At 39.3% G+C, this 24,889-nt stretch overlaps 1 protein-coding gene across 1 annotated transcript in view; it reads left to right on the top strand.

Annotated features, from left to right (window-relative positions):
* ABCA13 (ATP binding cassette subfamily A member 13) overlaps positions 1–24,889 on the top strand; it is a 424,215-nt gene that overhangs the window by 140,050 nt on the left and 259,276 nt on the right. Inside the window, 2 exon segments of the mRNA XM_017500828.2 lie at positions 11,101–11,214; positions 14,367–14,457. Coding sequence (XP_017356317.1) covers positions 11,101–11,214; positions 14,367–14,457 — 205 coding nt within the window.

Below are 24,889 nucleotides of genomic sequence, written 5' to 3'. Positions count from 1 at the left end.
AAAGAACAGTTCCATTGCCCCATCCCACACCAAATCCCTCATTTTGTCTCTTGGTAGTCAGACTGTCTTCCCACCCTAAACCCATATATTCTCTCACTACAGGTTTTTCTTTGTGAGAATGCCCTAGAATGGAATCGTCCTCTGTAACCTTTGAAAGCGGTCTCTTTCACTCAATACAAGGGCTGTGATTCACCCTGGTTATTGTGTATATCAGCAGTTGCTTCCTCTTTATTGCCAAGTGGTATTCTGTGGTGTGGATTCACTGCAGTGTGTTCATCCATTCACCTGTTAAAGGGCATGTGGGTTTTTTCTAGTCTTTTGTGATTATAAAGTAGAGCTGCTACCTTGCTTTTGTCACTACTTGAAATGATCTCATTGACTTATGAGCATACTTGTTTATTATTTGTCTCTTGCCGTAATACAAGCTCCATGAGGGGCAGGAGCTTGTCTGTCTTCTTGGCCATCATCCCCAGTGCCTGGAAGAATACTAGGAATACATTCGGCAATGGCTGTTAAATGAGTTAAAGAATAGCAATTATTTGGCTCTTGTACCCATTTGAGACAAAGACATTCTGGTGTTAAATATACAAGGGAGAGAGAGTAGACTGTATGCCAAGCCCTCTGCCCCCTGCCAGAGTCCAGGGCCCCTCCATCATGGCAGGAGTTGGGGCTTAGCTTTGCAAATCTGCAATAGCTTTGTCTGAGTTTAGCAGTGGTGGATGCCATCAAGAAGATTACCTCCCATGGTCATTAATTTCGTTTACTGAGCCTGCACCAGGCACCTTGTGTAGATTATCTTATTTACTCCTCATAACCACTACTGCAGGTAAGTACTAATATCCCCATTGTATAGCTAGGAAAACCAAGGCTGAGAGAGGGTAAGTTAACTTGTCCAGAGTCACACCCCTAGCACATGGTAGAGCTGGAATTCAGGCCCAGTCTATTATTTTGAAGTCCTAGATCTACTGGTTTGATATGGTTTGGCTATGCCCCAACTCAAATCTCACCTTGAGTTGTAATAATCCCCACATGTCAAGGGCAGGGCCAGGTGGAGATAACAGAATAATTGGGGCAGTTTCCCCCACACTGTTTTTGCGGTAGTGAATAAATCTCATGAGATCTGAAGGTTTTACAAATGGATGTTCCCCTGCCCAAGCTCTCTTGTCTGCCGCCATGTAAAACATGACTTTGATCCTCCTTTGCCTTTTGCCGTGATTGTGAGGCCTCCCTAACCATGTGGAACTGAGAGTCAATTAAACCTCTTTCCTTTATAAATTACCCAATCTCAGATTAGCAGTGTGAGAACAGATGAATACAGCCTGTATTAATTTTCTCAGGCTGCCATAACACAATAGCACAGATTGGGTGGCTTAAACAACAGACATTTATTTTCTCAACATTCTGGAGGCTGAAGGACCATGGTCAAGGTGTTGGCAGTGCTGGTTTCTCCTGAGGCCTCCCTGCCTTGCAGATAGTCATTTTCTCCTTGTGTCCTCACATGGTTGTCTCTCTCTGTGTGTGTCCTAATCTCCTCTTTGTATAAGGACACCAGTTATATGGATTACAGTTCACCCCAATGACCTCATTTTAACTTAATTGATGATTTAAACAGGATCTTTAAAGACGTATTTCCAAACAAGGCCACTTTCTGAGGTACTGAGGGTTAAGACTTCGGCATATGAATTTGGGAAGCACGTAATTCATGTAGCTCGCAACAGCGCCTCTTTGGAATGATCTTTTGCCACTTGTAAATGGAAATAATTAGAGCTGTCTATGAAACTTGCAAACCCTGTCCTTACGGTTTTGCAGCTGGTTATGGAATCACATTGAAAAATAGTAGCCCAGGGAGGCTAGTTTGCTAATTACTGCAGGAACATAGGACTGTATACTAAAAAAAAAAAAATAAGCAGGAAGCACTTGGAAACCAGTTGCAGGTCATCTCTCAGCAGCCACCTGTCCTCCGGACCTATATGAATTCCCCACTGAACAGTGGATGCTCCCAGTGCGTGATGTTTGTTTCCTGGGAACGTACCAGGGCAGGGTCCAGTCTCACTCATCTGTGTTAACTGCCTAGCACGGTACAATGATGCACAGTGTTTGATTGTGAAAACTTGTGAAACTGCATTTATGTATGAAGATTTTTGTTGCAAAGCCATTTGGAGAAGGAGACGATGTGGTTCAAATTGCTTTCTTAATTAAAATTTTTCTCTACAAATTGAGCTAAAGGTTACTTCCTCCTTCCCTTTGGTCACTAGACACCTCCTCTGTCAGAGAACCAGCAATGTCTTTTTTATGCTGACAATAGTTTGCTCTAAAGTTACTGAAGCGGTAACTTAGACATGCTTATTCGTGAGAGGCTTGCTAATTTGTGCCTGAGTAAATTTTTGCAGACTGAGGATGGCTTGCAGCTGGTGGCAAGAAAGCTGATCCATAATGTCCGATTTTTAGTTTTCCCTGTAGTCCAGGTACATTCTGTAAATAGGACTTGGTGCTGGGTACATGAGCTGAGGACTGAGAACCAGGAACCCACTGGTGACTGTGACCACCCTGTGGTTATTGTGCAGAACCTTACCTTACATGAGGCATCGAAGCATTGGAAACTCTGCCTTTACCCCCTTCATGTCCTTAGATTAACTTTTGTGGCTTCATACCTTTGCCAACATCACATCCCACGAGGCTTTTTTTCTTTTTAAAAAAATATCAGGCCGTGTTTAAAACTGTAGCTTTTGGTACTTTCAGTGATCTTGACACATTTAGGAAATCTGATTATTTCCTCTTTTCGTTCTTTCATGGCATCTGCATTTTTTGCTGTTTCCTGAGCCCAGTGTCTGTTTTGTTATTAGCCAATGTATCAGTCAAAGTTCAAGAAGGAAAGAGAAAACTGGTTAAGTTTAACGTGAATAATTATTACTATAAAAAGATGTTAGAGTAATGATGGATTGGTTAGCAGTAGTGAAGAGGTCTTTAAAGAATGCAGCAATGGTAGATACAGGGAACAACTCCTGCCCCTAGAGCTGTGGCAGAGCACCCAAGGAAGAAACAGAACTAGAATTAGTTTCCCCATCCAGGCTTGAAATCCAGACCCGACTAGAGTTAGCATAGCCATGGCCCACAGGATGGCAGAGAAAGTCACTGAGGAACCACTTCAATTTCCTGGTAATTGCCAGGAATTTGAACTCTGTGGTGCCAGGAGAAGTTCTTCACTTTTCAACTCTGCAAGGCTATAAAAGGGCATGCCTGGGGAAGTCATCTAGGCGGACCTGCCACACCAGCAGAATTCCCTAGGACACCACTCATTGGGATGCTGTGGATGTTGCCTGTGAGAAGGCGCCATGTGCTGCTGCTTGTGTACACTGCAGGAGCTGAGCTTTAGAGAAGCTAGATGGGGGGGAGTCCAGGAGCTTGGTCCGTGGGAGCCTGTTGGAAGCAGCACCCTGGAATCTGGAAGAGAAAATCCCTCTTCCTCTACTGTCCTTCCAGAGCTGTCTTCTGGCAAAGCTTAGCATTGTATCAATTGGCAAGGGAGAATGTCTAAAAGGCTCAACTTTATTATTTCAGAACAGGCAATGAAGGGTAAATTTCGAGTTGTGAGAAGGTATATTAATAACTGGCTAGCTGTAAATTGGTTTCTTTGTTTTAGACTATTGAAGTATAAAGGGTTTCCATAGAGCACATCAGTTCTTAAATATAAGTTTTAATTTATCAAGCATATATGGAATGGAGGTAGAAGGAGAGATACTAGGGAAGTGTTACCTGCTCTAATCCTGAGTCTGCTAAGAGCTACTGTGGGTTGGAAACCCCATTTATGCCTTATGCCTACAACAGGAATTGGTAATTGTCATACTCATTTTGCAGGTAAAGAAAGTGAGTCTTAGGGGTAAGAAACCTTATCAAGAGCTCTCAACAGGAGGCACAGATGGCATTTGAAACAAGGTCTGTTTAACCCTAGGGCCAATGTTTTATTTTTTTCTTTTATACTTTATGATATTCTCTAAGTAGAAATTCATATGTGAATATACCTATTTCTGCCTCAGAGGAACTGCTTTTGGTATGAAGGAGATACAGAGTCCCAGTGATAAGGACATGGGGAAGACTGCTTCCTGTGGAAGGAGCTGGCCTCAAACTTCCAAATTGGAATATCAGGTTATGATGGGAAGAGATTGGCTGTCAGTTTCATCTATCTGGTATAGTGGATTCTGATTAGCTCTGGAGCAACAGAGCAGGACAGATAAAGAGTTTTACATTTACTCATAGTTCCAGAACTCTAAAACCAATAATTTTACCATTTTAAATGCAGACTGAATCACTCTTTATTTAGCTCTTACTTCTATAAGGTTAGAGGAACCATCATGTACACTGTCTTAGTCCCTTCTCACACTGCTATGAAGAAATACCTGAGAATGGGTCATTTATAAAGGAAAGGGATTTAATTGACTCACAGTTCTGCATAGCTAGAGAGGCCTTGGGAAACATTGATGGTGGAAGGCACTTTTTTTCTGGTGGTGGGCAGCAGGAGAAAGAATGAGAACAGAGTAAACGGGGAAGCCCTTTATAAAATCATCAGATTTCTTGATAACTTACTGTAATGAGAATAGCATGGGGGAACTGCCCCTGTGATTCAGTTACCTTCCACCATGTTCCTCTCATGACACATGGGGATTATGAGAACTACAATTCAAGGTGAGATTTGGGTGGGGACACAGCCAAACCATATCAGACACTTTCCCAAATCCTCCCTCATTTACTTCTCACAAGAACCCCATGGAGTAGGCATTTTTAAATTCATTTTATAGATTAAAATTGTAAGAATGGGGAAAGTTTACATTCCCAAGTTTATTAGATGAAAAACAGAAGCTAATGTCCATTAACTTGAATCCAAGTTTGGCAGACTCTGCAGCCAATTTCTTTTTATTGGCAATATTTATAGTATTAGTTATAAAATAATAAGGATCCTGTGCACTAAGGTTTCTTTCACATCATCACTTCAGGATACTGGGTACCTAATTTATCTCATTAAAAAAAAATAACTGTGTAGCAATGCACGGCATTTAACCCATCCCCAGAAGTATGATTGTCTTCACCTTTGGGAGAATTAAAATGAAGTCACACAGATTAAAAGATATGTATTGTGCCATTGTTTGTAAGCTGTAGAGATGAGAAACAGCTTGGCTATCAATACAGAATTTGGTGAATCAAATATATGCTGATCTTCAGGAGAATATCAGGCAAAGTGAAGAATAAACACAGACTATTGCTGGTGTTATCATTAAACAGACACAAAGCCTGATAATTAACTTGGATAGAAATGAAAATTCTTGGTTCCATGATACTTAATAAAGATGAAAAATGCCAGTGAAGTGGAAGCTACCTAAGCCTGGAGTCTACATGAATCTGTACAGGCTGAAAGTACACAAGCTCTGCACATATGTGAGACTTTTTACATGTGCAGAGCAATGGGGAAGGACTCTGGTAGGACCTTTAGGCAAGTCAAGATATTTCCCAGGGAGCCCTACAGAGAGAACAAAATTCATTGCAATCTGACTGTAGGCATCGAATCACGTATTGGAAAGCAAGTTGTCAGTGGTTCAGCAAGGCTCTCAAGTGGGTGAAACTGTCCAATATGGAACATTTGATCAAAACTCAGCAAAGTTGCCCAGAGTAGAAGTAATTACATTTTACAAGTGGCCTTGTTTGATATAACCTTCTATAAAGTAACAGTTCTCTAAGACAACAGTATCAGTAGACCTGTGAATACACTTTTATGTGAGACCAGATAATATCCAAAACCCTCAGAAGAGCACGGATATTGCTCTTTGACTGACCTTGGGTGTCTGTGATTTCCCATCATTCCTCTTCCTATCTGCTTGGAAATGGTGGTCTATTTAATACAATTTAAATTAATTTGTTAGTGAAATAGCACATTAGAACATGAGCAAAAATATAAGCATATAGTTTACAAAAGTAAAAAATAAAACCAAAATGTATTTTAAACAAATGAAAAGATGTTTAAACTTAAGTAATAATAACAGAAATGCAGTTCCCCAAAATGAGATACCAACAAATGAGATAGCATACCAAAATGGTAAAGGCTCAAAATTTGATATATTTTGTTGTTTGGAGGAATTAGAAGAGAGTCGCTCTCATACATTGCTTTTGGGAGTATATTTGTGTTATGTCTTTGAGCCATGTTGGGAATATCTATCAATAGTACAAAAACATCTATTCACACATGCAAACAAGGATATTTATTGTCCCATTGTTTATAAGCAGTAGAGATGGGAAACAGACTGGACATCAATACAGAATTGGATGAAGCAGATATGGACGGATCTTCAAGAGAATTTCAGGCAAAGTGAAGAAGAACATGGGTAGTAAGAGTGAATACAAACAGAATATCAACATATGCACCTGTTTTTATTAACATGTAGATAAACTTGGAGTCTGCACTTCTCAAAAGAAGACATTTATGCAGCCAACAAACATGAAAAAAAGCTAATCATCAAAACCACATTGAGATACCATCTCACGCTAGTTAGAATGGCAATCATTAAAAAATCAGGAGACAACAGTTGCTGGAGAGGATGTGGAGAAGTAGGAAGGCTTTTACACTGTTGGTGGGAGTGTAAATTAGTTCAGCCATTGTGGAAGACAGTGTGGTGATTACTTAGGATCTGGAACTAGAAATACCATTTGATCCAGCCATCCCATTACTGGGTATATACCCAAAGGATTATAAATTATTCTGTTATAAAGACACATGCACACTTATGTGTATTGTGGCACTGTTCACAATAGCAAAGACTTGGAACCAAATCAAATGTCCATCAATGACAGACTGGATAAAGAAAATGTGGCAGATATATGCCATGAGTTACTATGCAGTCATAAAAAAGGATGACCTTGTGTCCTTTGCAGGAACATGGATGAAGCTGGAAACTATCATTATCGGCAAACTGACACAAGAACAGAAAACCAAACACTGCATGTTCTCACTCATAAGTGGGAGTTGAACAATGAGAACACATGGACACTGGGAGGGAAACATCACACACTGGGGCCTGTTGCGGGGTAGGGGATTAGGGAAGGGATAGCTGGGGCTGGTGGGTTAGGGGAGGGATAGCATTAGAAGAAATACCTAATGTAGATGACAGGGTGATAGATGCAGCAAACCACCATGGCACGTGTATACCTATGTAACAAACCTGCATGCTCTGCACATGTACCCCAGAACTTAAAGTATAATAATATAAAATCATTTTCCAAAATCAAAAGTTAGTAGGTGGTGTATAAATGAGACCAAAACCTAAGACATTTATCCTAATGAGGTAAAATGGAAATAAGACTTTAATCACAGGATATCTGAGAATCCTGACACACTTTTAGATGGGATTATGAGCTCTGAGCCTCATTGATTCCCTGCAATTTTCTGAAGGTGATCAATTAAACAATATGATTATGAATTCATAGATTTTAAAATGGTTAGTATATTTCAGTCAATTGCACTCTTTATTCTTCTCGATGCTCAAATGAACCCATCAGTGGTCAGTGAGCACCTCTTTATTTAGAATTCCATGTTCTTTTAAAAATTAAGTTTTTAATCTTGAGACAGTGGTAGATTTACATGTATTTGTAAGAAACAACACAAAGATTGGTGTAGCCTTCACTCGGTTTCCTTTCCTAATGGTAACATCTCATGTAACTACCTGTAATGCAGTATCACAAACAGGATTCTGCCATTGATACAGTTCACTTATCTTCCAATTTCCCATTTTACTCTGTGTGTGTGTGTGAGAGAGTGTGTGTGTGTGTGTGTATGTGTATATTTAGTTTATGCAGTCTTAGCACCTGTATAGGTTTGTGTATTCATCACTGGCACTGAAGCAGAACAGTCACAAAGTCTCTTGCTTTACCTTTCATAGCCACACCCATTAATTCCTATACCACTCCCCCTAAGTCCCTGACCCCTGCCAGCCACCAACCAGTTCTTCATTTCTATGATTTTGTCATTTCTAGATTGTTGTACACATGTACAGTATGTAACCATTTGGGATTGACTTTTTAGACTTAGCCGAATTCCCTAGAGAGGTATCCGTATTGTGCAGATATCAGTAGTTCATTCATTTTTATTGCTGAATAACATTCCCTGATATGCATGGTCCACAGTTTCTTTAACCATTTACACATTGTGGGACATCTGGGTTGTTCCTGGTTTTTGGCTATTGTGTCTTCTGTTTCTCTTTTCTTGCCTTCCTGTGTATTACTTAAGCATTTTTGAGCATCCTCACCGTAATACGTGATACTAGGATGCCCATCCTAAAAAATGATTTATTGATAGTGTTTTTTAGTATATCTTTTTGTATGATGTTCTTACAAAGAACATCTGGCTCCAGATATTACAATACAGACATACACACATGGCTTATCACAGTTCATTGGCATTGAGATTTTTCCACTTCAAGTCACGTGTGGAAACCCCACTTCAACTTAGGTCTCTTTACTTTCTCTGCTTTTAAGTATCATCATCTTAACTGTCAGATGGTGTTATGATTTATGTTTTAATTATGAAATACATTTTATAAAATTCATGGAAAACAGGGTCGTCTGTTGCGTTCACCAACATTTCTGCCCTTTCTCTTGTTTTTTTCTTCCTTCCCAATGCTCCAAGATTCCCTCCCATATTTTCATTTTTTAAAGTATTTCTTCATCTGAGAATGTCTTTATTTTATCTTAATTTCTAAGATATTTACATTAAATTCAGAATTCACAATGACAATTCTTTTCTTACATCATGAGAAATGTTAGGCTACTTTCTTCTGGCTCCCAGGGTTTCAGATGAGAGATCTGCTAACCTTTGAGTGGGTGTTCCCTAGAGGTAACATGTCATGGTTCTTCAGCTGCTTTTAAGCTTTTATTGTGTTCAGATTTTAGAAGTTTTATTATAGTTTGGTTTAATGTAGATTTCTCTCAGTTTATTATATTTAGTGTTTGCTTAGCTTCCTGAGTCTGAAGGATTTTGTATTTCTACAATTTTAGGAAGTTTTCAGCCATGATTTCCTCTCACACTCTTTCAAGTTCCACTCGGTTTCTCCTCTCTTTCAGAGACTCCAATGACACCAATATGGAATTGTTTATTACCGTCCTACAGGTACTTGAGGCTCTGTTCATTTTCCTATCAATCTCCTTTCTCCCTGTTGTGCAGATTGGGTGCCACACACTGATCAGCTCTCAGGTTCACTGGTTCTGATCTCTGCCCTCTCTTTTATTCTACTGAGACCATCCAGTGAGTTCTTTTATTTGCGTTGCTGTGTTTTCTAGTTCTGCAGTATCCATGTGGTTCTTTTTTATAACTTCTTTTTCTTTATTGAGATTTTCTGCTATTTTGTTTGTTTCAAGACAATTTGCAATTGCTGTTGAAGCATTTTTTATGATGGATGCTTTAAAATACTAGCCAGATCACTCCAATATCTGATTTGTCTCAATATTGGCATCAATTGATTGCTTTTCTTAATTCAAGTTGTGTTTTCTTTGGTTATTTTCGATTGTATCATGGTGTTTTGAGCATTATAATAGGAGACTTTGAGCCTTATGTAAAATTTTTTATTTTTGTGGGTGGTCATTCTACTTAAGCTTAACACACAGATCTTGGTCCACTTTGTGTGCTGTGATTCCAGTAAGAGTTTGATTTTGGTTTAACTGAAGCTTCTGGGATTCCCTGATACTGCCATATGAAAGGACAGATGAGATTTCTCTAGCTGCCTCCATGTTAGGGAGATGGAGCTGGAGAGAAGGGAACTTCTTAGAAGCCCAGGTCTTTTTTGCATCAGGAGCCATCCTGCTGTGGGGCAGCCAGTGTTTCCAGGCCACGTCACTTGCCATTGTGGAATACCCTTTTCCCTGTCTCCTGGGTGCTTGTTGTGGTTCCTCTACCCCCAGGGGAAGAACAAGCATTTCCCTGGCTGTTTATTATCAGTGGCATCCCAGCTGATCCCCCTCGTTGGTGTTTCAGGACCAGTGTGGTTTGTTGGAAGGACTCCTGGTCTCTCCAGAGAGGCAGCCCAGCTAGGCTGCCTTCTGTCGCTAGAATGTTAGAAATGTGAGGTCTTTTGGGTGGGGGTTTTAATGTGTGTATGTGTGTGGTGTGTGCATTCTCTATTTGTAGTTTTAAAATATTTTACAGATCTTCTAAATTTGTTGCATTAATAATGTTATTCAGATATCTGTATGCATTTTTTGACTGGTACAGCTGGTATTTACTGAGTATTTACTATGTGCAAGGCCTGGTGCCAAGATATTGGAATACTAATTTACCTTAATACTTAGAAGAATTTCTACCCCTATTTTTCCAGAAGACTGAAGCTGAGAGTTCAAGGTTTTTCTGTTTGCTGTGCTGACTATTTATCAGCTCCTGTGCCACTGTAAGGGTCTCCTAGTGACCCTAGGCAGATGTAGTTAGTCCCTCAAACCCTCCTTAAACATTGTCTCTTTGGCATTTAGACTATTTTCAGTATTAAATATAATAATATTGCAATAGACATATTCATGGAAATAGCTTTATATTTTATTTAAACTATTTCCTTAGGATAGAGTTCTTTTATCTTGAGAGAGAAAAGCATGTACATTTTTTATGGATCAGTGACTGTATTTTTCTGATACCCAAATTATTTTATATAACTCTTATGCCAGTGTACTCTGCCAGCAGCAATAAATGAAAAAAATGTACCAATTTTATTTTATCCTCAGTAGTGCTGGGTACCACAAAACAAATAAGTATTAGTTGGGAATCCATTTTTGAGGAAGAAATGTGGGCAAGCGTTGTTAATTTGGTCAGTATGTACGGAGGACATATACTGTGCCCAGCAGTGAGCCCAACACTGGGGAGACAGTAGCAGGTAGCCCCTGGATGGACAGAGTCAAGGAGAGAGGTCTCAGAAGACTCACCTGTGATGTGAAGGCATTGGAACTTTTCATTTTAGTAAGGAAGGCCTGCAGGTAGATCTTTGCTCTGGTGGCCACGTCATATACAATTTTTGTTAATGTCCTTGTTGGAGCTGAATATCACAGCTGAATAAGAGACATACCCAAATATTCTTCATTTTGCAGGCTAATTACACCTTTTATATTGTGGACAAGCTAAAAACTTTATCAGAAACACTGCTGGAAATGTCCAGCCTTTTCCAGAGAAGTGGAAGTGGCCAGATGTTCAGCCAGCTGCAGGTGAGTGGTTGGTCTTCGCCCCTGAGGGATGGGGAGCTGCTGCTAGGGTATGTTTGAGACATGGGGGCAGTCCTATAGAGGATTCTGCAGAGTCACATCAGGCATGGTGGTTCTAGTTGATTCATTTAATTGACATAAAATTAGAGATGTCTGAAAATTTTTTGTAACTTTTCAGTATTTTACCTATGCAGGATGGTACAATTGTGAGAATAATTAATAATTTGTTAATAGTAACCTGTTCTTTAAATTCTTTATTAAACTTAATGCTTTTTAGATTGTTTGTATACCTTTGAATTGTAGGTCTATTCAATGATTAATGATCATTTTCTCCTATTCTGTATTGACAACCTAATATTTTAAAAAGAAATGACTTGCAGTTTAGAATGACCCAACTCCGTTAGAGCCTGACAATCATTAATTGTCAAACTTTAATTCAGGCGGATCACCTAATAATTTTTTGGGCATTTGAGTAGCTTCAACTTACCTAAACTCTGATAGGATGAGAAAACATGCCTGCATTTTAATTCATATTTGGTTTATTTATTAACCACCAGGTGGGTAGTTCAGAGTACAGACTCAGGAGCTAGAATCATTTGAGTTTGATTCCCAGCTCAGCTCCCGACCGGTTGTGTGATCTTGGATGAGTCACTGAAATTCTCTGTGCCTTGGGTTTCTTCCCTGAGAAATGAGGAAGTGATAGTACTTATGAGGTATAAATGGGTCCGGATACATAGAGCACTTGGAATAGGTTTTGACACAGAGAAAATGGTACTGGGTGCGTCTAGGTTTTCCAAGAAGCAGATGCTAAGATGGGATTACATGTGCAAGAATTTGATTTTGGGAAATGGCTGCAGAGCAAAGGAAGGGGAAGCTCAGACAAGCTGAAAGCAAAGTTGTCAATGGTGATGCAAGTCTGACCCTGAGGAAAGGAGAGAGGGAGAGGGTCGGGTGGAAGCATCTTGGTGGGTCCTGCGATTTAATGGACATCAGATAAGGCTGAGAGCGAGTCACAGAGCTAAAGTCGGTTATCAAGGGAGGGGTCCCATGTCAGTGGAGTCCTGTGGCTCCTGGGAGTGGTCCTGATGTGGTGGTCATTGGTGAGACACACCCCATGGAAGGTGTGACCTCAGGGCAAAGTGCCATAGATTCAGAGTGCAGCAGTGGACCCTGCCATTTCCGTTTCCTGCAGTTGGAGGTCTGTGATGTTCATTCTCACAGCGGCTCATGACCATATGTGTTAGCTAGTATTGTAATCTTTAATTTGTTTGCGCATGGACTAATTTGTTAATACACATATCAGCAAACCTTTGCAGTTAATGGGCCAGATAGTGTTTTAGACTAGATAAAGTCTCTGCTGCGACTGTGTGTAATCCCACTCAATATTATAAATGCCAAGTTGAGAATGTACAAAGTTCTAGGAGAACATAAAACAGAGCCTATCTTGGCCTCAAAAATTGGTCAGCTATTGTGAAGCCTATGATGTACCTGAGTACTATTTACTAAGTAGCCATGTCAGAAATCAAAGTCACGTATTCCACCAGGTGAAGAACTTATCTTCCATAGGATAAGATAGTACAAGGTGTTCCTCTGTTTCTTAACTTTGGGATCATGCTCCGGGGAGCTCACAGTGCCTTGGGTTTGTAGTAGTCGATGTCTGTGTTCCAGGCCTGGTTCTGCCACTGGATTGAGTGGTTTAGAGCCTCTGGGTAAAGTCCTACCTTTGCTCTGCTTGCCTGCTTCATCAGTAAAAGGCAGCAGTAACCTCATGGGGATGTTGTTAAGATTAAGTGACATGATGCATAATGAATGTCCGGTACACTGACTGGCAAATAGCTAATACCCAGTGAAGGAGGATAAATAAGACTCAAAAAAAGAAAAACAAACACCAAGCTTTCATAATGAAGTCTTGTCATCTGTAGACAAGATTAATTAAAACCATCACATGTAATAAAGTGAATGTGAAAAATAAAGGAGCTAATTGCAAAGGGTACATATTATTTGAGAATTCCCCCGCTGAGCTCCTGTGCTGGAACAAATCTGGATAGCATACAAATATTCTCTAAGAAATTGGCAAATTCCAAAATTAATCCCCAGTTTTGGATCCTGAGGTGGAGCCGGGATGCATCAGTGTTTTTCCCTCTTAGTTTCTTGTTGGTTGTTGTGTGTTGTAAGTAACCTGGAAACCATCATTCTCAGCAAACTGACAGAAGAGCAGAAGATCAAACACCACATGTTCTCACTCATAGGCGGGTGTTGAACAATGAGAACACATGGACACAGGGAGGGGAGCACTACACACTGGGGTCAGTTGGGGGGAAATAGGGGAGGGACGGTGGGGGGTGGGGAGCTGGGGAGAGATAGCAAGGGGAGAGATGCCAGATGTAGGTGATGGGGAGGAAGGCAGCAAATCACACTGCCACGTGTGTGCCTGTGCAACAATCTTGCATGTTCTTCACATGTACCCCAAAACCTAAAATGCAATAAAATAAATAAATGGGAAAAAAAATAAAAAGATAAGTATGGAGCAGTGCAGTGCAAGTATGTGCATATCAACAGCAAAATAAAGGAGCAAGATGTCATTATGTTGATGATAAAATCTTGGAGAGCTCTCTACAGTAAAACCATTGACAAATGAGGCAAAGTCAGAGCCATCAATAGTAATGAGAGAAGAATAGTACAGATGAAGCAATGAAAGATTCTTCCGAAGATGACGAATAGCCAAACATTGAGAGAGGCTTTGGGAAATTCTGAAATCCTCCCTCAGAGTTTTTGCAACGAGGACCCTTTCTTTATAACTGGCGTCTGGGGAAGGCCATACCAAGCAAAGGAAAGAATCTTATAGAAAGTAAAGGATCACCATATAGGTTCGTTAGAAAATTTTGCAAAAAACAAACACTTATTTCAATCTTTGTTTTTAGTATGAATACATAATTACAATGCCAACATAAATTTTCATAATTGTTGATTTTGTCTTTCAAGGTAAGGGCCTAATCAAATGTTATCCTGTTATTGTGGTGTTTTAAAACTTCTTTTAAGTGGATTTAGTTTATATGTCTTTTTCCTGTGTAATGACATTGTGAATAAGTCTAATAAGTATTATTCAATAAGGCAAAATAATGCGATTTTTTTTAAGCTATGTTATTTTTCTTTAGGAGGCCCTGAGAAACAAATTTGTAAGAAACTTTGTAGAAAACCAGTTGCACATTGATGTAGACAAACTTACTGAAAAACTCCAGACATACGGTAAGTGTGCTGATGGGTATGGTAGCATTCTCCTGCCCAAATGGCTCTGCCACTTGGCAAGTCCTCCTCCTTGGGCCATGACATTGCTAGGTGACTTCCAGCAAGTCACTTTTCCTCCCTCAGTTTCTATTTTCTTATCTGGACCCTGAAGGGCTTGAACAAAATACACTCCAAAGTTTGTTCATGCCTGAAGTTTTTTGATTCACTGATTCAGGACTTAAGTAGTAAAAAACCTCATTAAAAGAAAGTTTTCTGATTCAATCACAAGAATTGTGAGTTATGAAACAAGTTTATAAAACAAATTATTATTATTTTGAGTTAAAAGTAAATTGAAAGTCATTGCATGGGTTTGAAAATGTGAAGCTCAAATAAAAAACATCACCTATCAGTAAATATTTATTGTACCCCTGCAACTGATGGCTCTGTGAATTCATTTAGGTGTTGAACAAACACTTGCTGGACACACAAGGAGAGCCAGTTCTATGAAATAATTCATAGAGGGGCATTTAATATTCCTATTCTGCCATGCAGTGCAGAGAGGAAGATGACCATGCTTACCAACTGCAACACTGTGGCAAAATCAGCTGTCAGGGCTCTGCCAGAGAAGCTTTCAGGAGCCTAACCCAGTTGATGGGGACCTGGAGTCAGAGGAAAGATGGGTATCATGCTGTTCCAGGTCCCTGGCTCCCTCACACTCTGCTTGTGCACGGGAAAGGGTTTTGGATTTGCCTTACATAGGAAAGTTAGAGGAAGACAAGACATTTTATTAAGCAGAATACAATACTTCCCTTTAAAAAAATTTCTAGTGAATATACTACTACTACTTCAGAAAGGTTAATCATATTTTAAAATGTTTCATATTTTAAAAGCATTACATAATCTTTTCAATTAATTAAAACACCTTTAAAAAAAGAAGTAGCACTGGAAAGCTTATAATAGTGTCCCCATCTTCTGTTGCTGGAACCAAGGACTGACATGGTCTGAGAGAGTTCCTGTGTGGACCACAGATGTCTCCTGAGTTTGCATTTACCATGATAATGTCTTGAAGTGTGAATCATACATGACATGAGCCACATTTGTTCAACATGTTGCACTACCTTTGACTATGTTTTCCCACATGTAAACTTGTATTGTAAAATTAAGAGAACGTTCCTCAGAAATTTAGAACTTTTCCCACAAGTGTGTTGGGACACAGAATATGGTCTTCACATGGAATTTTGAGATCTATGAAGTGTGATCCTCTCTTCTTCCTGCTCCCGCCTGAAGCTGGAGACTGAAGACCATCTCATCCAGGTGGGGAAATGTTGGATATTTTCCACCCGACCCTGCACAGCCCTCCAGGAGCAGACACAGTGTGGGGTTAGGCGTTCACAGGTGGCGTGGGGTGGGATTGATCACTGACCGGATGCAAATCTCCTTTTGTAACTCTCTTGCTAACAAATGGCCTCACTTTACCGCACGCACCCTTTAAAATTTATACCTAGGTCATACTCACTTTTCTTCAACATATACCCAGTATCTGGAAACTGAGGTAAAATAACTATTTGGAGAGGTATTGATGCAACTTCTTGGAATGTTTGCCAAATTATGCTGTCATTTTTATTCATTATACAACATTTATTTTATTTTTAATTTTTTGAGCTGGAGTTTTGCATTTGTTGCCCAGGCTGCAGGGCAATGGCATGATCTTGGCTCACTGCAACGTGTGACTCTTGGATTCAAGTGATTCTCCTGCCTTACCCTCTGAAGTGATTCTCCTCTCTCACCCTCCTGAGTAGCTGGGACTACAGGCGTGTGCCACCATGCCCAGCTAATTTTTGTATTTTTAGTAGAGATGGGGTTTCACCATCTTAGACAGGCTGGTCTTGAACTTCTGATCTCAGGTGATCCATCCACCTTGGCCTCCCAAAGTGCTAGGATTACAGGTGTGAGCCTCCGCGCTTGGCCTTGTTATAGAATTAAAAAAAATAACCTTTTAGTTTATTACAAAAAGTATATGTGTCTGTTGTAGAAACATTAGAAAATACAAATAAGTCAGAAAAGAAATCCACCTCTAATCTTTCCACCACAGAGAGCTATTGTAAAAGCCTTGGAGTTCTTTTTTAGATAAAATTTGTATGTACTTATATGAGCATAGGAATATGTATTTTCACAAAAATGATTATACTGTTCATATAATTTTGTTACTGATTAAAAAATAGGATTACTATAAAAGTTTTTCATATCCATAAATATTGACTGTTACTAAGAAAAAGTCCTTTCATCTGTCTCTGCATTCCATTCCACTCCCCAGTGTGAATTTAAACTTAGGAATTTCTTTGGGATTAGTCATTATATATCTAAAACACCTATGGCAGCATTTCTTGATTTGTTTGTTACAGAAATTATCAGTTGACTTCCTGTTCTGAAAGATGCAGATTTCCTTTTATACCACCTCATTTCCCTGATCAGTTGCTCCCACATAGTTTATGATTACGTTAGTTGTCATAAAACATGATGAGGAGATAAATGTCGTTCAGTGCAGAGCCAGGCTATGCATTATAGTGACATTTCCTTATTTACCATGTTTCCCTTTTCCTAGAGTTCCATGCTCTCTTGTGATCATGAAACACTTGCTCTCCATTGTGCCCATCTCTGTGTGACAACTCACCATTTTTATGTCAAGTCCTTTTATCTGTGCAGATGCCCATCCAGATCCCCTACTATGCTCCACCTGGAAGGCTGCCCACTCCTGCTGCTTTCCTAGGAATTCCCTGCTCTGCTCTCCTGGGGTGGATACCACGATTCCTGGGCTCTATGTCCTCCTTTTTGTTTTATTACCATGTTTTGTGGGTTCACATTAATCAGTGTCACCCTGAAAAAGAATGAGAGAAAAAATTCCTGAGTGATTTTACTCAGTAAAGTAAAATTATATCTGAATAATATGTGGAAATATCCCTTATTTCGTTACCAATAATGTTGCATCTCTTCTTTCTCTCTCCTTTTTGTTTTTAATTAGTCTCATCAGAGGGTTATTAATTTTTATTAGTCTTAAAAAACCCCACCGTATATGACCTTGCTTATTTATTTTATGTTTGTTTTGATTTCACTGATTTCTGATCTCTATTAGTTTCATCCTTTTACCCTGTATGTATGTATGTGTGTGTGTGTTTGGCAACTTGTTGAGATGAATACTTAAATTATTGATGGCCACCTTGTCTTCTTTTCATATATCTATATGTCTCTCTCTCTATATATAGATATGAAGTATCTAGTGGTGAGTATATATATATATATATATATATATATATATATATATATATGTAGATATAGATAGATAGATACTTCCCTCTGGTATTATCTTAACTGCATCTCACTAGTTTTGATATCTTGTATTTTCACTCTCATTCAATTAAGCATATTTTAAACATGTGGTGTAACTTCCTTTTTTTCACTTTAGGTTATTTGAAAGTCTATAGCTTGATTTCTAAATATTTGGTATTATTTATCTTTGTGTTAATGACTTCCAGCTTTACTTCACAGTGGTCAGAGAATGTACTTTGCCAATACGATTTCATTTATTTGACAGTTCTGGAGACTCACTCAATCCTTGCACACAGGGTCAGTTTCGGTTCTTGCATTGTTGGGTGCCGTCTTGAGTTTCCTCACTGTCTCCTTGTTCTAACAGCTCTTAAGAGGTGTGTGTTTACATTTCTCGTTATGATTGTGGGATTCCCTGTTTCTACTTGAGGTTCTGTCCATTTGGGATTTATATACTTTAACACTGTATTGTATTTTCTATTGAGGACATGTTTGTGATATTTATATTTTCCTTTGTTTGTATTTAAATTATCTTCCTTCTACCCTTTCCCTCCTTCTTTTATTTCTTTATTTCTCTCCAGAAGTTTTTCTGTGACTTAGTTACATGGTTTCTTATGAGAATCCTCTTTTGGCTCTGTGGCATTTCTTGAATTAGTGGCCGAATATCTTACATTTGGGGAAAGTCTTGGCTACTATCTTCTGAAGCATTGCTTCTGACCACTTCTCCTTCCGCTTTCCCCTGCAACACTAGTTAAACACAATGAAAACTTTTCAGTGTCCAATGCTTCTTATATCTTTTTCTATGTTTTCTGACCTATTTTCTCTTCATGCTTCAGTTTGTGAATTTTTTTCTTACTAGTTTTTTAATCAACAACTTCTCTCTTCAGCTGGGTCTAATCTGCCATTAAACATACCAATAAAGTTCTTCACTTTAGTTATTGTATTTTCCACTTAAAATTTAAATTTTATTATTTTAAAATACTTTAAAATTCTATTTTCATCTAATTTTGGATTAGATGACAGTAGTCACATTTTGGAAGTGCATGTTGTGAGCTTTAATACTTGTCTTTTGAGGGTATTCTTTTTAGTCTATTTTTCTCTTGGTTTTTGGTTTTCTTGTCTTGTCTCCAGGAATATTAAGGATTAACAAAAATGAAATCAGACATTATAAATGAAAAATTGTAGAAATAAATTTGAGACTCCTGATGGTGCTATCCTCCTCTAGATAATATTATTTGCCTGCTTCTGGCAGAGAGCTAGGGCAGGGTCATGTTTTCCTAATCCAGCCGGGGATGGAGTGGATTGATGGAGGTGGATTTCAGCCTTGGTAGGGAAATTTCCAGTTTCCTATACTCCCAGGGAGATCCTCTATTTGGGTAGGGTGGGGGTCTCACCTATAAAGCTGGTATTGATTAGGGACCATGTAGGTCCTGAGCTGAAAGCCCATGGACCACAGAAGACTCAGCCTCTCAGTTTTTGACAGGACCAAATACCAGGCTTCCCAAGCCTCCCTTTTCTCTTGCATCTGAGACCTTTGAGCTTTTGGTGCCTTGGTAGCTCTTTAAAGTCTTTTTTTTTTTTTTTTCTTTTTTTGACATAGTCTTAGTCTATTTCAAAAACTGTCAAATGGTGCCGTTCAGGGGCCCGTGAGATATGTAGATCTGAAACTCAGAAAAATGATGATTATGTATATGTTAGAATTTATATTTTTTTTTTTTTTTTTTTTTTATTGTGTTTTTTCTTTTTTTTTTTTTTTTTTTTTTTTGAGACATAGTCTCTCTCTGTCACCAGGCTGGAATGCAGTGGCATGATCTCAGCTCACTGCAACCTCCAACTCCCGAGTTCAAGCGATCCTGCTGCCCTCAGCCTCCCGAGTACCTGGAACTACAGGTGCACACCACCACGCCCAGCAAATTTTTGTATTTTTAGTAGAGATGGGATTTCACCATGTTGGCAAGATGGTCTTGATCTCTTAACCTCATGATCTGCCCACCTTGGCCTCCCAAAGTGCTGGGATTACAGGCATGAGCCACCATGCCCAGCCTCTTTAGTCTTTATATGGATTTTCTTTTTTTAAATTTCACTCGGCTTTTGGGGAACAGGTGGTGGTTGGTTACGTGGGTAAGTTCCATAGTGGCACTTTCTGAGATTTTGGTGCACCCATCACCTGACCAGTGTACACTATATCCAATGTGTAGACTTAAAAAAATTTTAAACTAAAGTCTTTTTTAGATTTTTTAAAAGTCATTCACATTTTCTGGTTGTTCTTGGCAGGAAACTTCATCTGCACCATGTTGTCCTCCATTACTCTAAGCAGAGATTTCCTCAATAGGGCCTTTCAATCTGAAGACGATGACTTTTCAATTAAGGGGAGTTTTCTTGTCATCGTTTCTTTGATATTTTTACCTTTCTATAAAAATGCTATTTTTAACTTCAGTTTATTTTAAAATCATTATTACTGTTTTCTATTTGTTTATTTTGAGTTCTCTCTTTCACGTTGGAGGGTTTGCTGAAATGTTTGGTGGTATTATGAGTGAGGCATTAAAACCAGACTGAAAGTTTTTTGGTGAGTAGAAGTTATCGTGACTTAGTTCACGTCAGCAGTTCTCAACTGGGGATGATTTTGTCCTCCAACGGATGTTTGGTCCTGTCTGGAGATATTTTTGGTTGTCACAGCTGGTCACAGCTACTGCCACCTAACAGGTAGAGGTTAGGGTGCTGCTAAACAGCCTACGCTGCACAGAATAGCCCTCCACAGCAAGGAATTATGAAGTGTTTGTAGGGCCTCAGTTGAGAAACTCTCATTTAGAGCAATAGGATGGAGTCACTTCTTGAAAACAAATTTCAGGAGGAGACACATTGGAATTTCAAATCTTCTGGTCTGTTTTGGCTAATGCCTACCATATGTAGGGTCCTCAGCTATATTCACTGAATGGGGAACAATCATCAACTTGTATTATGATGTAGAGCTTTGCCCCACATTACTGTAGAATTTTATACTATGTTGTTTTCTGTCCACCTATATGTGAACCTCAGTATTGTTTTTGCCCTTTCAGACTTAAAGTGCCCTGTGCCTCTTTACCACACCTCTTGTTCCCTGGTACCTGTGTGTTTTTCCTGGCCCATTTTTACTTTATATTGTGAGCTGAAGAGACCTAATAAGAACCGTGATTCTAGGACTCTCAGCAGGGGCTTCGCCCATTCATGTCTTGTCCTTTCTACTCCATCTTTCTCTCATAGCAGTGTTCTCATCATTTAGGATGGGGAGAGTACTCGAGGCCTCCAAAGTGATACAACATGCAGTTAATACTAGATCACATTTTATTTTTATTATATACACTTCATTGTGTAGGAACTGTTAGCCAACAAGGATATTGCTTCTTTCCTCCCAGAGGAGAGAGTTCTGCCCAGTGTCCTAAGACCTAAGAGTTTTCATGTGGAGCTGCTTTTCTAATTTGTAATTAGTGCCACGTAATAATGTTTTGGTCAACATTGATCTCTGTATACATGAAGTTATTCCTATAAGGTCCTAATGAGCTGAAAATTCCTATCACCTAGTGACTTCGTAACTGTGATAACATTGTAGAACAACATGTTACTCACTTGTTTATCGGGATGCTGGTGTAAACAAACCTACTGCACTGCCAGTCATAGAAAAGTCTAGCACACACAATTATGTACAGCACGTAACAAGCTCTGTGTGTGTTAGTGCCCTGAAGACCCCCTTCCAGTGGGACAAGGGTGGAGGTGGAAGAAAGTGATATTGATCATAATGACCCTGTGTAGGCTTAGGCTAATGTGTGGTTTTGTGTGTCAGTTTTTAACAAAAAAATTTAAGAAGTATTAAAAAAAACCTAAAAATAAAAACAAGCTCATAGAACAAGGAAATAAAGAAAATATTTTGGTACAGCTGTACAATGTGTTTTGTATTTTTAGCTAAGTATGATTATAAAAGAGTCAAAGTTAAAAATTAAAAAGTTTATAAAGTATAAAGTTACAGTAAGCTAAGGTTAATTTATTTTTGAAGAAAAAATTTAAAAATAAATTTAGCGTAGCTTAAGTATACAGTGTTTATAAAGTATACAGTGTAAGGTAATGTCCTAGGCCTTCACATTCAGTCACCACTTACTGCCTCATCAGAGCAACTTCCAGCCTGCAAGCTTTATTCTTGGTGAGTACTTTATACAAGCGTATCATTAAAAAAAATCTTTGACACTATATTTTTATTATACCTTTTCTATGTTTGGAGATGTTTACATAAATGCTTACCATCGTGTTGCAATTGCCTGCAGTATTCAGTACAATAACATTCTGTGCAGGTTTGTAGCCTAGGAGCAATAGGCTATTCCATACAGCTAGGTGTGCGGTAGGCTGTACCATTTAGGATTAAGTAAGTCCACTCTGTGATGCTCACACAATGATGAAATTGCCTAATGCCATATTTTTATGCTGCATTTCTCAGAATGCATCCTCAGGATGAAGTGATGCATGGCTGTAGATGTACCTATGTCTCGCAATTATATGCACGACAAGAAAGCTTACAGCCTTCTTCAAAGCAGCTTCGATTCTGCCACTGGAAGATAATGAAAGTCACACTATAATGAGACCAAGTCACTCTTCACTGTGTTTAACATCTGGTATTTTATGCAGTTAAATTGTCTAACCACGCTTACTAGGCAAGCTTATAGTGCAGCCTATTCCACATAGCAAACGGTCAGCAACATACAGATGCATAGACAAATGTCTCTAGTTTGCCCTACCCTGCGAAATTTAACAATCTCCACTTGTCCATTAAAAATAAGCCCCCCACAATGCACAATATACTTTTTGGTTTTCCATTTTCTAGTTGTTCTGCTTACCTTCATGCAGAGAAATTAATTAAAGATAATTAGTTGGAGCCTCACTCTCTCCTTAAAGCTGTTACATGATAATAGCACTTACTGTAAATCAGGTTATAGTGTATATATAAACTTCAGCTACACTTACTCTTCACAACAGCTTCATGGTAATTTTGCTTTTCTTATGCTACACATGAGGAAACTGAAACTTTTACAGATTAAATAACTATCTAATATAAAATAAGATAAATAGTGCAGTTGCCACGGGAGCAAAGCCATGTCTTGTCGACTTTGCAGCACCAGGGAACTGCACTCCTGTAACAGTGACAGCAGGGTCGATGCCACTTCTATGCTCCCAAGCCAGGTTATCCCAGGTCATGTTTTTCATGGGCCTTGCTTTTTGATGCTGCCCAGGGCTATAATTGCACATAAGAATATCCAAGATCAGCCTCATACCCACACTATTTAGAAAGCAGAAGAACACTCAAGGGAGTTTTCATCACAGCCATTGCATACCCCATAAATAGCAGCCCTTACAGTAGCATTTCACAGCAATGCTGTCTCCAGAACCTGATACCTCAATACTTCTAGCAGGTGCTAGGCAGTCTTCCAGGGCCCATGGAAAATCATGGAGTAAACATGATGAAATATCCAAAGGAATCACTTTTGCAACAACATTTTGGGGAAAATGAGACATAATTTTATACTAAAACAAATGAGTAGACTAGTACAATATAACACTTTCACGCACAAAAGTCAGTTATTTCATGGAATTTTCTTAATTAGACAGCTTAAGTATACAGTTCTCAAGGCTCATCTAGGATCCTTCTTCATCTTGCACACCCTTGTACCCAACCTCCTCCCTGGGTGGAGTAGCCTGAGAAGTGCAATGTCAGAAGGCACCGTCAGCACAGCATGATGGACTCACCAGCCAAGGGCCAGTTCAGAGATGCAGTGCCATCTAGGAGTAGGAAATAGAGGAAACGGACAAGAAATGCTAAGAACTGCTGGTGTCAGCACTGCCTCTGCATCAGCCAGTCCAGGCCAGCTGTCCAGCTCTGGCCCTCTGTGTCCCCACAGCAGATAAACTGGGGTGCTGAGTGATTCATTTTGGTTGGTTGGGGATGGGGCTGGAAATCTGGAAATTGCCCTGCCACACAGGACTTTGCTTTGATTGTGCTGTGTTACCTGAGCTGATATTGGAGACTTAGAGCAAGATAAAGCCAGTGGAGTTTGTCTCCTTTACTAGACACAATTTTATATAGTATATTAATAACTGTGATACTAGGAAATAGTCATTGAGTACTGTCTATGTGCCAGACACAGCGTCAAGTGTGTTATACATTATTTCACTTCATCTTTGGAAAAAGACCACTGACACATAATTATTTCCTTTTCATAAAGAGGATGAGGATTAAACAGCCTCAGATGCCCACTGCGGGGTGGTGAGCAGGCACCCAACTCCATCTGACGCATCGTCCCTGAGGCCCAGTAGACAGTGCAGATCCTGTGTCCCCATCTCCAGGCCAAATGTGCACCATGCCAAGAGAAATTCTTTAAACCAAACCATGTGACCTCTTGTTGAGCGAGGTGGACTGGACCAGACTGCCAGCCACCCCCTAAGCCTTCCATGTCAGTGCCGAGGAAAAGGCCTCATTGGTGTACATCACAGTGGCTCAGAGGCTCAGAACTTTTCCAAGGAACTCTGAGATGCTGTGTCTCATTTGGGAGACTCAAGGGACTCATGACACTCTGAGGCAGAAAACTCGACACTGTGGATCCTTCTAGCTCCTCTTCAATTGCGTCATACAAACAGCCAAAGGTCCCCTTCTGCCTTAAACCTTAGAAAGTGTTAACTATAAAACTAAATGAGAAATGAAAACTGCCATGCAATGACATGTTTCTGCTATTGATGCCATTTGAGAACTCTGGCTTGAGCTATTTTCTTCTCACTGATTTTTCCAATGAGCTTGTTTTATTCTTCTACGAATTCATTTTGACTATCTTACCAGGCCCTTCAGGCTCCACCAAATTGGAGACTGTGGGAGGATTTCTATGAGATGTGTGTGAGCTCCGATGGCAATACTTAATTGATCTTCTGCTTTAGAGTTTACTAAATAGATTTATGCCTTTTTTTAAAATATATTTTTTATTTCTCTTTGGAAAACAGTACGAAGATTTTCATTCTTTCTAAAATATAGACGATAAATCTGTATTTTAGAGACTGGCACTTTCAAGGTTCTACAATATTTGGTGGAACCAAGAACCCAATTCTTTGAACTCTAGTTCATGTA

The sequence above is a fragment of the Cebus imitator genome, unplaced genomic scaffold, assembly GCF_001604975.1.
Source record: "Cebus imitator isolate Cc_AM_T3 unplaced genomic scaffold, Cebus_imitator-1.0 Scaffold272, whole genome shotgun sequence".
Classification (NCBI taxonomy): domain Eukaryota; kingdom Metazoa; phylum Chordata; class Mammalia; order Primates; family Cebidae; genus Cebus; species Cebus imitator.
The sequence above is the reverse complement of the archived record's forward strand: the minus strand, read 5'-3'. Positions and strand labels throughout refer to the sequence as shown.